General features: G+C 29.7%; 1 protein-coding gene across 1 annotated transcript; it reads right to left on the minus strand.

Moving 5' to 3' along the window:
- Positions 1-6,532: 6,532 nt before the first annotated feature.
- Positions 6,533-10,665, minus strand: LOC114423881 (cytochrome P450 85A-like). Its single transcript, XM_028390790.1, has 9 exons — positions 10,062-10,665; positions 8,906-9,227; positions 8,658-8,807; positions 8,083-8,328; positions 7,906-7,992; positions 7,701-7,779; positions 7,146-7,252; positions 6,921-7,045; positions 6,533-6,741 (listed from the first exon to the last, which is right to left on the minus strand). Exons 1-9 carry the CDS (start codon positions 10,250-10,252, stop codon positions 6,654-6,656), a joined length of 1,395 nt encoding a protein of 464 aa, XP_028246591.1. The 5' UTR covers positions 10,253-10,665; the 3' UTR covers positions 6,533-6,653.
- Positions 10,666-14,056: the final 3,391 nt, after the last annotated feature.

Below are 14,056 nucleotides of genomic sequence, written 5' to 3' on the forward strand. Positions count from 1 at the left end.
AACCAAGTTGGACGGTTTCTTTATGTACCATAAACAAATATCAGTTTTTCTTTGGGAAATAACAAATCAATTATTGATTTTAAGGTTTGTGATAATTTCATCACTGTTGATATTAAACGTAAAAAAAAAAAACTAAATTAAGATGGTGCTAACTAGAATATATTTCACCATATATATAGTCTTACTCTTGTGATATTCTCTTTCCTTTTAACGGGAGCGATAATTAAATCTAGAATTTTTATTCACTTCACATTAGTGTGAAGTTTAGAAACAATCCTAATTAAGAATTTTTTATAAAGGGTTTATTTCTTTTAGTATTTTTATCTCTGATTATGTTAATTATACTTTCTTGATTTCTCACGAATATGGAGTATTTTCCTTCAAAGGCAAACTCTGATTAAGTTAATTATACGCAAATTATTTATGTGAAATTGGAATGCATATGATTAATTCTCCAGAATATCCAATATTAAATATAACTTGATTTATTTATTTTATTTTTCTTATAATTATCGCATGGATACATTATGAGTTTAATACTTTAGTTACAGGTTAATATTTCAAGTTAAAAGGAGATTCAAAATGTAAACTGCGAGTTTTGGTGGAAAAAATTTCATATCAATAACATAGTTATAAAAAAATGTAAATGATATGGCTAGAAAAAAAAAATCATCCATGATTTGAGAGAGAAAAAAAAAGGAAAGGGTAAAAAATGAAAGAAAACAAAATCCAGCAAGTATTTAGTCGATTTTTCAATTAAAAATCCCAGTTCGATAAAGAATTAATTAGTACAATAATATTACGTCAAAAAAATTAGTACAATAATATATAAAATTAAAAGATGTCTGCGTTGCTATATTCAATTATTACTCTACTTTTTGTGTTTTTTTTTATGGAATTTTTCAATGAAGAAAAGTCACCCAATAATCCAACACTCCCTCTTTGGCTCTTTCTTTCATTAAAGGAAATAAATTTTTAGGTACAATTAACCTCGAAGAGATTTTATGTCATTCTCATGAGCTTCGTCAAAGCGTTAAAAAATATGTCTTTTTCCTCATCAAATATTCAATGTGAAGTGAAGAGTAACGGAATTTATATTTAGTACCTAAGATATATAAAGAGGCAAAAGAAAAAGCAATGACTTTTAATAGCTTAAAAATGTCATTTTCTAACTTAAGAAGAATCTTAGGGTGGTGGCTTGGTCAAATTAGTAGTTACAAAAAGAGCCAACCTTATGGACATCTTTGAAAGTGATTTATCTCAAACTCTATTAGCTGTGTCTTCATTTTCTTTTCTTTCCCATTCAATTTTTGCACTATCGCTGGTCAGAATTGTTAGTGACGATTATGCCTTCCCCATTCTTACGCGGCGAAGACTATTCTGAAATCTGAACTCTTGAATTCTTTTTCTTTTTTCCTTCATGATTGGAAGGGGAAAAAAAGAAATTTTATTCAAATTTAAGCCAAAAAGAAAAATCCAAATGTAATCAATAAAATGGCCGGGTGAGTAAAGGTATTCCTCAAAACAGTCACAACATAAGTGACACTTGTTTGTCCAGTATAATCCCCTTATTTTGTTAGAAAGTAATTTTACGAGATACAATATTTTTTCTTATTCATATACAATAAGCGACTCAAGTTTTAGTTTCAACAAAAAAAAAAATTGTTATTAACTTTTATAAATAAGAAAAATCATATATAGCACTATCATTAATCACTTTAAGTCTAACTAATCGTTAGGCCAGCCTCGTCTAAATACAATTTCTTTAAATGTAAATAGTGATATAAATATTATAATATGCCTTAAAGGGTCAGAGAATTAATAAATCTATGATTAGGGGTGGGAATAGGTCAGACCGGCCTATAAGGACCTACGATCTGACTTACATAAAGTCTGATCTGAACGGACCTATTTAATTAAAAGGTTAGGCTTAGACTTATTTAAAAGCCTATTAAATTAAATAGACCAAGCTTAGGCTTATTAAAAAGTCTTCTGATAGATCGGCCTATATATATATATATATATATATATATATATATATATATATATATATATATATATACTTATATTATTTTTTGGGTATCAGTATATATTATTATTTTTTGGAACTATCAGACTTTGATTACACATTACTGCTCCATAACTTCTATTCATATAATCAAGGACTTTAATTACAATAGGTGTGAGTCATGTGTCCTTTTATATTCCTCATTATTTTGATTGACTTTCCTTTTTCTTTAACTTTTCTATTAAATTCTTACTCCATAAAATATTAAATATTTATTGTGAAGAAGGTTTTTAAAAAGACTATCAGGCCAGACCGAGTCAAAATAAAAGTCTTTGATAGGTTATAGGTCAGGCTCAGACTTCAAAGATTCATCATAAACTAGGTTAAGATCTTTCAAAGTCTGACATGACCTGGCCTATTCTTGTCCCTACCTACAATATTTAAGTTTACAAAACAGCAGCACCATCCATGCAAAGAAAGAAGGGAAGTGAAAGGGTAACTTGCGGATTCATTTTGCGTCTTTTGATGCGGAGAGAATAGCGGGAAAAAGGAATTGGAATGCGTATGCAATTAGGGAGTTACACGTTCCTTCGCATATCTCACGTTCTTCTTTGCGTTTAACAATGATAAGAAACGAAGCTAACAATCTCTTTTGTCCTCATTCATGGAAAGTTGTGTAGATGAATGATGATGCTAGTCAAAATATCTATGTATACATGTCATTTGTTAATTTATGCGCTTGCAATATAGTCTTAAAATGAAAATGGACTATAATACTTAATGTTTAGATCTACATCATAGATCTGAAGTCTGTAGACTAGTAGATAAGCACATTCTCTCCACGCTTTTATTATAATAGTTTAATTTAAACCTTTCTTATTTGAATCACTTGAGTAAATAGAATAGCAACAGCACGAGTAACATTAATTTATGAGGCATATGTGATATTTGATCTAAAAATATATATATAAATCCCTTGAAATCTAAAAATGATTTATATTGATCACCTTATTTAATTGTGATAATCTCAAATCGGTAATACTTAATCAATATCTTTTTTTTTCTGAATTCCTCCAAGATTTTTTCTGAATTCTTAATCAATATCTTTAACATAATAGTCATCAGAACAAAAATATAAAAATTAAAAACAATGGCTCAACCAATTTATTTGGACTACAAATAGAATATTTAGCTAACATATATAGCTATAATAAGAGAGAGTTGAAACAAATAAAGCCATATTTGCAAATTGCAACACTCGAAACCAAATTGGTAAATCAAAGATAAAAGAGATACATCACCATTATATGGTCCATAACCTAACTATGGCGTGCCTATTTCGTTATTTTTTAACTAACTAGCTAGCTAAATGATCTACGTAATGTAAATGAAACTCTGAAGCTGAACTTAGACTTGCCTTTTCTTTGCTTGACAGTGTTAGCTTAACAACATATTCGGCACATTTGGTGGAAAATGCATCTGCTTTGACGTGAGGACTGTGGCAGAAAGCACATTGATCAGTCATTTATTGGGTTAGGCAATTTTTTAGTCTAAATGGTATTAGGCCACTGACCACCCAACCCCTCTTCCCATTTACTTTTTATTTGATTTTTTTTTGTCAATGCCTTGCAATTTACTTAAAAAATTACGATTGTTGCCTACAATATCACTTTCGCACGTGCAGCACACTATGGTTCTGGCTCTGGTTCTGGTTCCATTCCCCAAGTATCCTATTGGTGCTGAGGTCCAAGTTCATTTTTATGTTCAACAAAAGAGCCCAAAAATAAGGCCCAAACAGACAACAACAACACTTAAAAACTAACTTCTTAGGAGATCACTAAATGCACCCTTGCTCATTGTTAAATGTATTCCTTTTTTACTTTTTGCTAATAACTTTATTCAAATACCTTTTTTTTTTATCTCTTTTCACGTACTCAAATACTTCCCTCTTCCTTTTGCTTCTCCTGATTGTGCATTTTTCTTTCTTTTCCCATTCTCTGACAAAGTTCTTCATTTTTGTTCCTTGTTCCATTTATAATTTCGACTCTTTCTTCCACAATGACACTTTTCCTTCACAAAACTATTCCCCAACGAAACAACGAATATGTTTAGAAATTTTGGATACTTTTAGCAATTGTCATGAAAAATACATACTTAAACAGATATCATAACAAAGAATGGGCCTACTATTATTTTCACCAGTTGGATGGATTTTTGGGCAAGCTCCATAGGTCCTAGGAAGGGGGTATCTTTAGTAAGCTCCATTTTTTTCTTAAAAAAAGTTAATAGAGTGCATTTAGCAATTTAAGGGTTTATTTAGCTATTTCCACATTATTTGTTGTTTGATTATGAAACTCACAGGCCTAAATTCGAAAGCCCAATATTGATTACTGTAAATGGGTCAATTCACTTTTAGTGTGGAGTGGAAGTAGGCTAAAACTTCCTCCACTTTCACTGTTACTTTTTGCATTGGATTTTCTGTAATCCACATAAGCCTTGGAATAAATATAACTTCGTGCTCTTAATCTCTCTTTTACTTATTTTATTTTATCTTTTATTGATACGAAATATTCATCAACTTTATTGATAAATAATTTTCACAATAAACTTGACCACCTTTAAAGGATCTTCCTTTTCCTAATCATGTTTTTTGATACAAGATTTGAAACAAGACTTTATTTAAGAAAATCAAATTTAATATAACTTGTTTGTTGATCTTATTGATGATTTATATATATAATACTACCATAATACTAGTATGGGGGAGAGAGGTTGACTAAAAGGGAATAATTACATTTGAAATTTATCAAATGAGGATATTTTTCGAATTAATATCCTAATAGGAGTAAGTCATAAGGATTTTTATGATTCTAGATATGTTGTAAAAAAAATTCAAAACTTTGACTTTTTTTAATATTGAAGTTGTAAAAACTCAATGACTTTATAGTCACATTTTAATTTATTTTTAATTATTTATATAAAGGCATAAAAATTTTAATAACTTCAAAGTCGTGTCGAGTTTTTTTAATTATTTATTTAATTTTAACTACTTCAAAGTTGTCATAATTTTTTTAAAGTTAATTTTGAATGACTTTTTTAAATTTCTTTGACTTTTCTATTTTTTAATAGTTTGTTTCAATATTTTTATATTTTTGTTACGGGTATTAACAGATAATATTAAATTAATATTAACAAAATTTATTAAATAATATTAAATTATTTTTTAAATTAGTTTTTACATTTATCATTAAGTAAACTAATATTTTTGTATAATATGATTAATTAATTTTATTCGATAAAATTATTTTAATATTAGCCACAAAAGATAAGTTAGTAATAATTGTTAAAACAAGGCCACATAATATATTAATATAAATTGAATAATACAAATCAAACACAAACATAAAATAAAAAAATAGAAACAATATTAATATGCAATAAGAGAAGAAGAAATCCTAGAACAAGAAGATAACAACTATCAGCAAAATAAGAGAAGAAGAAATCCTAGAACAAGAAGATAACAACTATCAGCAAATCAAATATGAAAGATCAAGACACATCCAAAAGAACTCCGGTTGAATATCATTCCATTATTAATATTTTTTTTAAATTAAATTAATGTATTATTTACATATTTTTTCTAGTTTATAAAACAAATAATAATCCCAAAAAATCATTAACATTAGTAAATAATATGCAAAAATAATAATAATAATATAAATTAAAACTACTTTAGAGTTGAAAAATAATTTAAAATTTTTAAAAAATAAATACGACTTTGAAGTCGTTTAAATTAAATAAATAGTTAAAAAAACAATTTAACTTTTTAAAAATTTTACGACTTTATATAAATAATTAAAAATGAAAAAGTTAAAACTGGACTTTCAAGTTTTTACAACTTCAATGCTAAAAATATAAAATAAAATAAAATATTTTTAACTTAATCTTATTTCGGTGTTAATTCAAAAAATATTCTTATTTAATAAATTTCAAATGAAATGAAATTATCCTCTTTTTGATCAAACCTCCCATGTGTGTCCATGTATGATTTGAATATTCTTACATTAAATTCTTCAAGAACATGAATGAGTCCTGACTCTTTTAGTTTCGGTTCAAAGTTCAAACCGAATCCTGACATATTAGACAGGCTTAGCATAGCTTTGAAATCTGAGGCCAAAACTTTAGGCCTGGCCCAAGTGTGCATCAGTTGAAAGGGATAGGAGCATCCTAGGGTGTGGCACTCTAAGCTCTAGCTTTGACCAAAGCGTGTTCTAGCCTGATCCACAAATGAATATGCTTCCAAAGGTTTACCAATTAAGGCATGGGCTAGGCCTCAGTACTGCAAAGCCAGGCCTATTAAACCAGTGACTGACTTAACCAAACCACTTTGCAATTTGCATGCCTCCAATATTCTTCCATATTACATTTGCATGGTTTGTTACTTTGTCAAGCATTATAGTAAATGCTGCTCAAATTAAAGCATCTTACAGGATGGAAAAAAAAAATAGAGTAACACAAGGAGAGTAGAAAGAAGCTAATTTCATTGATTTATCTACTTTGTTAGAACTTAGAATATATTATCATACAAAAAATAAAACTCCCCTACTATTCCAATATTTCATTACTGTACATGCACAAATCCTAGTTAGTAAGGCGAGACCCTTATGTGCAGTCCATTTGGTGCCACAACTCTAGGGAATTTCATTAGTTTACCTCCTCCTACTTCTTCCCACCTGCAATGGAAACATTAAATATCACATGTCAGAAACTGAATGTGTTTTATTAATTACATCATTCGACTTTCAAAACAGACAAACCAGTGGTTTGTTAATGTGCAGGATCAGTAAGTAACATCGAACAAACAAATTTGTAAAGTGATGGATGTTGAATAGGCAAACAAATAAAGTCTCACCTGTATCTAGTTACAAAGTAGTGTAAGAAAGTGGAAATTTCTGCTATCCCCAACTCCTTCCCAGGACATTGTCTGGTCCCTCCTCCAAATATCAAGAAGTGGCTTTGTGACTCAAGACTGTTACCCTACATTTTGCAGTTGGTCATTAAATTATGCCTTTATTTTGTTAAAAGTATGAAATAAGAAAAGAAAATGAAAAAGGTATAGGAATAGGTTGTTACAAACCAGCCATCTCCATGGGTTGAATGCTAGTGGATCATGATACAGAAATGGATCATAATTGATCTCTCTCGTATATACATATATCCTCCACCCTTTAGGAATCAAATAGCCTGAAAACATATAAAAAAATAAGCTCCAATAAGTATCTTGATTGCAATAAGATGCTAATCACACATACTGTTATAGTTATTAAAAAAGAAAGTGAACAATGTTTTGTAAAATCCATATATGGCCCCTTCCTGATTTTTGTATCTATGACCAAAGCATATTAAAAATATAAAATGATGCTAATAGAAGAGGAATTTGAGGAAAAAGACATCTTTAGATGGATAACTTGTTAAATATACTAATGGAATGAGTCAGGTTGGGAAATTTGGCTGATAGGCAATGCCCTGTGTCCAATTACACTATCCCAGGGACAAAATTATTAACCGGTTACTTTCTAACAAGTTTTATTGATGCTGAAAAAGTGACTGAAAGAAGACCCCAAAAGTCAAAAAAACAGCTTCTTGAGCCCATAAACATGAACACAACAAGAGTTAGAGACATATAACCCACCGTTTAGTTCCATGTCATGAGTTGTTTTTCTTAGAACCCCATTAACTGTTGTAGCTAATCTCGAGGTCTCAAAAATCACCTGCAAAAGACAGAGATGGAAAAAAAACATCAAAATTGTGATCAAACTTCAAAGATTCAACGCAATTATTGAAAAAAATAAATCAAACTGAAAAGCATTAAATGAAAAATGATAGAAACATCTTACCGCACGAGTAAACCTCATTGATTTGAGATCATTACCATCAATTGGATCCTCTGGCTTTTTCCTTTCCCTGATGGCAAAATGCTCTTTCTGTATTTAGTGTTATCATAGTCAGGACACAGACAACACAATAAAGCAACACCAAGATTACTAAAGAAAAATGAGAATTCTTGCACTCACTCTTATTTCTTCAAGAACTTTGGGATGGTCATGGAGATACTTTAGTGCCATCATTGATGTAGTTGAAACAGTTTCATAACCAGAATACATAATTGTAATAATTAGATCAATGATTTCCTCATCAGTTAGTTTGTATCGATTTTCATCTCTATTCATCAAGCAACCAAGCATGTCTACGTGGGCTTCTTGAGATGATTTCCTTTCCTCTAGCAGCTGACTAAGAATGCTGATAATACTCTTTCTTGCCTGCAAGACACATTGATTAAAATATATATTATTAATGTCTAATTGAAGAATAGATTGGCAATATGAACAATTTAAAGGTCTAATTTTTTATAAAACATATTGTGTATGGATGTACCTCGTTAAAATTGAATTTAAATGAAAATTACTTTGTAAATTGATTTTGAAATAAAGTGATTTATATTTGAATATTTTTATTTAAAAATAAGTTAATACAAAAATTTAGTATAAAATATTTATCCAATGTAAGAGTTATTTAAAGTTGCCTAAAATATGTGAATTCAAACACGATCAATATCAAGCACCAATGGGAGAAAGATCAAGGACCATACCTGCAATCCACGGCAATAATTTGTGCCAGGAAGGTTAATAGGCAAAGATAGAGTTCCTAAAACTAGTTTAAAAAACTCGGTCATGAAGGGTTGAGAAATTGAGCTGGATTCCATACCAGAAATCTGCTTCAGGGAAGAGAGAAATGCCATCTGTCCCAAAAAAATTAAGAATTTGCAGTTACGTTAAAAACTTTTCCGGTTTGTATGTTCAAGTATTTTTTAGATTTCAATTGTTAGCTGATACAAACCTCTTTAGTTTTCTCTTGGATGTTAATGACTTTGTTCTCCCAATCACTCAAGTGGGTTCTCATGAACTCATCAATTTTTGGTAAAAGCAGGTCTCTGATCAAGGTGGGGCTAATGATTGAAAGAAGTGCTCCTCTCATGTACTTGTGAGTGGAGCCATGAACGGCTGCAATATTGCGTGTGCCTAAAATATCTAACATGGATTGTGGGTACCCTGGAACAAGCCCTTTTGCTTCATTCATGAGTATGTATCTATTAAGCTCTGGATCCATGGATACAATGGTAGGACACCCCAGGATGTGGGATTTGAAAAAACTGCCATACCTGCCATTCACAAAAGGGAAGAAGAAAAATACAAGTTTTAATCATAAAATCCATAACCAAAAAGACAACAAGTACAACAATGAACAGTATTTACCTCACACCCAGTTTAACTAGTTTGTGGAAAAATTAAATATATCACTAAGATAATGTTTTTTTATTTTCATGCTATTCCTATTACACTTTTTTACCACAATCTCTACGACCTTCTTTTTTTTCATATCTCCATCACATCAATTATATCTTTGTTCTACAAAAACAATTATTGTAGAAAATTTGTAGTATATATCCGATGTCTCTTTTTTTCATTTACACACATTGATGATGTGAGTGCCATTCATTAGGGACAGTGAGAGTTTATCTTTCCCTGGATCTTCATTCATGTCTATGCTTTATGACCCTACCCACTACCCTCTTCTCTTCACTCCCAGAATTACAAGGGAAGAGAGTAGTAGTTTATTGATTTTACTCTCTAACAACGTTCGTTGACATCTCTAAAACCACTTCACTCATGGATGAACAGTCACAAACTTATCCTCATGAAAATGCAAGATGCTAGGCCTAGTACCTACTATAACCTTAATTGCTGTGACAAATCACAGTCGCATGCAGGGGACGTTGATGAAACATCTTTCAATGGAAAAAAAATGCGAAAATATACGAGTCATGCTCACACAAAAGGAATAGGCTAGATACTAGATAAAAACCATGTACCAAACTGTTACAACCAAAGCAACTACTTCCCCTCTAACACAAATGAACAGAATAAGACTTGTGAACACATGCACATAACTATGAAGAAAGAAAGAAACAAACACACACATATGAAGCAGTTACCTTGCTCTCTTGTTCTTCATGAAGTTTGGACCTTGCTTAAGAAATTCAGTTGTCTCCCCAAAAACAGGCCACCCCATTGTGCCTTGAGGCAAACCTTTCCTCCTATACCTCACTTCATTCCACTTCAAGAGAGCAGTGCAAAAACAGAGCACCAAGGCAACAACAACAAGAACCACTATGAACAAAGCCATTGGTGCTCCCAAAAAAGAGACTTTAAGACAGTTGTAACACCCTGCTTCAGTTGTTGAAGAAGTCACAACAAGTGCACACACATACACATATATATAGGACCTTGAGCTACTACCATTTGCACATAACAAGAATAGCTAGATAAACAAAAACCGCCACTCTATAAGGCTAGTGGCATCCCCTATTGTAGGCCTTGGAGATTAAAAAATTAAAAAGTGAACACCCCAAAGGAAAAAAGAAAATGAATTGGAGATTATAGGAGTAGAAAAAGGAGTTGCCTTTTGAAAAGGATATCAGGGGAGTGTACAACTCAACTCAACAGACATTAGTAGTCTACAATGATGGTGTGTAAAAAATACAGATTTTAAGCCAGAAACCTTTGCTGCCTTTATAGAAGGAAGAGAAGCAATGAAGGGTCGGTTGGAAGGATGTTGATTGATGATTGTTCAATGAAGTATATAACAGTAAATTATTTACTGCGCCAGTTCTTTTGGTATATGGTGTTGATTTTGGGTTACCACTTATAAATGCGAGGAAAAAAAAAAAATTTCTCAATTTTTTTATTATTTTAAATAATATCACCTGGACAATAAGATTACGATTATTGCTATTTTGATTTTCAGTTTAATTTCTATGAATTATCAATGTAAACTCTTAATTACAATTGAGTGTATTGATCAATTTATGTGAAGTTTTTTAGTTTAATCATTAGTATCTAATTTGTGTATTGAATGCACGCGCACCTATGTTAAATACCCAAAAAATAACTTATTACATATAATAATCTAAGTCAACTTAAGTAACATTACTTTGTAAAATATACTCTTAATCATCAAATGTTCCTTTTAATGTAATTAGATGACATTATAAATATTACATAATGCAAAGTTCAATGAATATGGACATGACATTCCACTAGATTAATCAATACTTTTGAAACTAAGTCCAAAATAAAGTTGTATTAGTACATATTTGTTTTGTTGTGCATTACCTTCAAGCAATCATGGGAATTCAGTTTGCCACAATTTAAACAGCAACATAATCTTACATATTCGAAAAAAAAAAATTATTGTTCCTAATAGTCATTTCTCCCATAAAAGATAGTCATGTAGGAAAAAAAATGATAACCTAAGTACTTTCTAATTAAATTCTTTCATATTTAAAGTAATACAACTCTCATGTGAATGTGTGTCGCCAGAGGAGAAAATTTAGTTCTCATCTAATAGTAACTAGTAACTACATGCTTTTAAATTTAGACTCGCCCTTGCAGTTTCAACCTGTGGGACTGTAATTCCTAGAAAATCATTCAACTGTGCTATTGACTTTTTGGACTGTTCAGTCTTGTGGCCTTCCACAATGGGTGAATTACCAAACAAGTACTACCAGATCAGTTTCAATCATGTACATGCAAAAAGAAAGAAAAGAAACCCAGAATGTATGTATGTATGTATACATAGATATAGAATTATAGATGTATCACATAAATCATAATCAATGAAAGATAAGCCTTAACTTTTATATCTTAACGAAGATGAACTTCAATTCCATTACAAAAACTATTACCATCTAAAGAAAGGAACACGTTATAATATATGTGATTATTTTTATCTCAATTATGTGATTAATTTTTCCAATAAACATGAGCTAAAGGCATGCATCTGATCGAATTAACAGGAAATGGAGATTTGGATTTTGCCATGGTGCCATGTCTCAGCAACCAACCCAGATACCGTATATAATTTTTCAAGATGGTTAATTATTGATTACCCTTTACTTTTCAGTTTTCCTTGTTGATTACGAAAATTTGCATGGTTGAGACTTGAGGCTCACAAAGGACATATTTTCCCTTTACATAATGATAACTAAAGCTAATGAATTAGTTTGGTGTTTCATATGTGGTTTTCCAACTGAAATAGATACTTCACCTTAGACAATATGACACGATCCATTCTTTCAGATTTGTCAAAAATAAAAAATAAAAAAAATGCTTTCAAGAGAAATTGTAAACGACATCGTTTAGAAGTTAAAATAATTGTGTTTTTTTTATAAAAAAAAAAAAATCTTACATAAAAACTGACAATTTGTTATTAAAAACAAAAGGAAAATAAAGTAGGGTAAACTGAAAAAGTATAAAATGACAAAAAAACAAAAAAAAGTGTCCATGTTTTATAATAGAATAAGAGTAAATAATGCATGCACAAATAATGCAATAGTTTTTTTTATTTTTATGATAATTATGTTAAAAATTATACCAATAATTATTTTTTGTTGGTTGACAGCAGAAAGGCTTTTATAACCACAATGTATAGAAATTTCACTCAAACAACAATTCTATTTTTTTTCTTACAGAAATAATTCTTACAATATAAGATTAAAAAAAGTGTAAAATAATATACATGATATATATATATATATATATATATATATATATATATATATATATATATATATAAAATAAAGAGAGATAAAAAAATAAATTGTAAAAATAGTTTTTTAAAACATAGCTTCACTCTATAAAATATTTAAAAAAAACAATACATTTATAGTTATAAGATAAATATTGTAGTATACAATATATGTAACTCATATCTAATGCCTTCAATTTTTTTTATGGAGATGTGATTTGTAATTCTCTTGATAACCCTTTTTACTGCAATATCCTTTCAAGTGCTCCCATAGACTCGATCCCCAATAAATTTGTTTTCTTGCTAATATCTTAGACAGAAATTAATCATAATATCTTAGATGAAAAAATTTTCCTACCAAATATTATGCTTTAGAATATTTTATTTTTAAAGAAAAAAAAACTTATGCAAATGAACGCCGTATTTCTCTCTGAAATTCATCTTTACCCTTACAATCATGAAAATTAGAAACCTCGAAAAATTTGAAGTAACGAAAGGATACCGACCGACCATTGAACACTAACCGTACAAAAGATGGTGGCCAATCAAACTCATCCGATCAAGATGAAATGAATAATGTCATGCGATCCTATTTTAAAAAGTGTCACTTTCCTCTTAGTATTATTTTTTGATATGCTTCTCCTCATTTGGTCCGAGATTCAATTTGATTAGGTGGGTAATTTTTTTTTAAGTATATATTTATAATAATTATATATTTTGGATTTGAAATTAATTAAGATCTCTAATTAAATTAGCAATCTCACAACAATTAGTACATGTATTTTTAATGATACCTGTTGCACAATTATGACAAAGAAGATTAAAATATAAGTCTTTATATAGTTATTCTAACGTCTTATCACTAGACCCACCCCAATGATCTATATACTTCTTATCAGTATTATTTGTAAAATATGTTCAAAATACAAAACAACTTAATGGCAAATAAAAAAACATGACTTGTTTAGTAAAACATCGTACTGGATCGCCGGCCAACGATATCTTAGGACAAACACTTCTTTCTTTTTATCCATTTTATTTATTTATTTATTTGTTTGTTTCCTTATTGAGGAGAATTATGATTCATTCATCAATATTAATTAAATTAAATATACTTACATACCATGCCAATCTTAGGATAGATCCGCAAAAATTCTTCATGGAAAATATTTAATATATACTACTCATTTTCTTTTGACTAAAATACTATTTTAGTCCATTTTTCAATTAATATATTTAATTTGATTTCTGTATTGTTCAAAAAATTAGTTTGGATTAAAAAAAAAAGTTTGGTTTCTCAGTTATCAAAATCGAGTCAATGTTTTTTTTTTTTGTCTAACTAACATGACATTAGTTGACATATAGTGAAATTGACACATAAGCTTGAGAGTTGAGAGTTAA

The sequence above is a fragment of the Glycine soja genome, chromosome 8, assembly GCF_004193775.1.
Source record: "Glycine soja cultivar W05 chromosome 8, ASM419377v2, whole genome shotgun sequence".
Lineage (NCBI taxonomy): Eukaryota > Viridiplantae > Streptophyta > Magnoliopsida > Fabales > Fabaceae > Glycine > Glycine soja.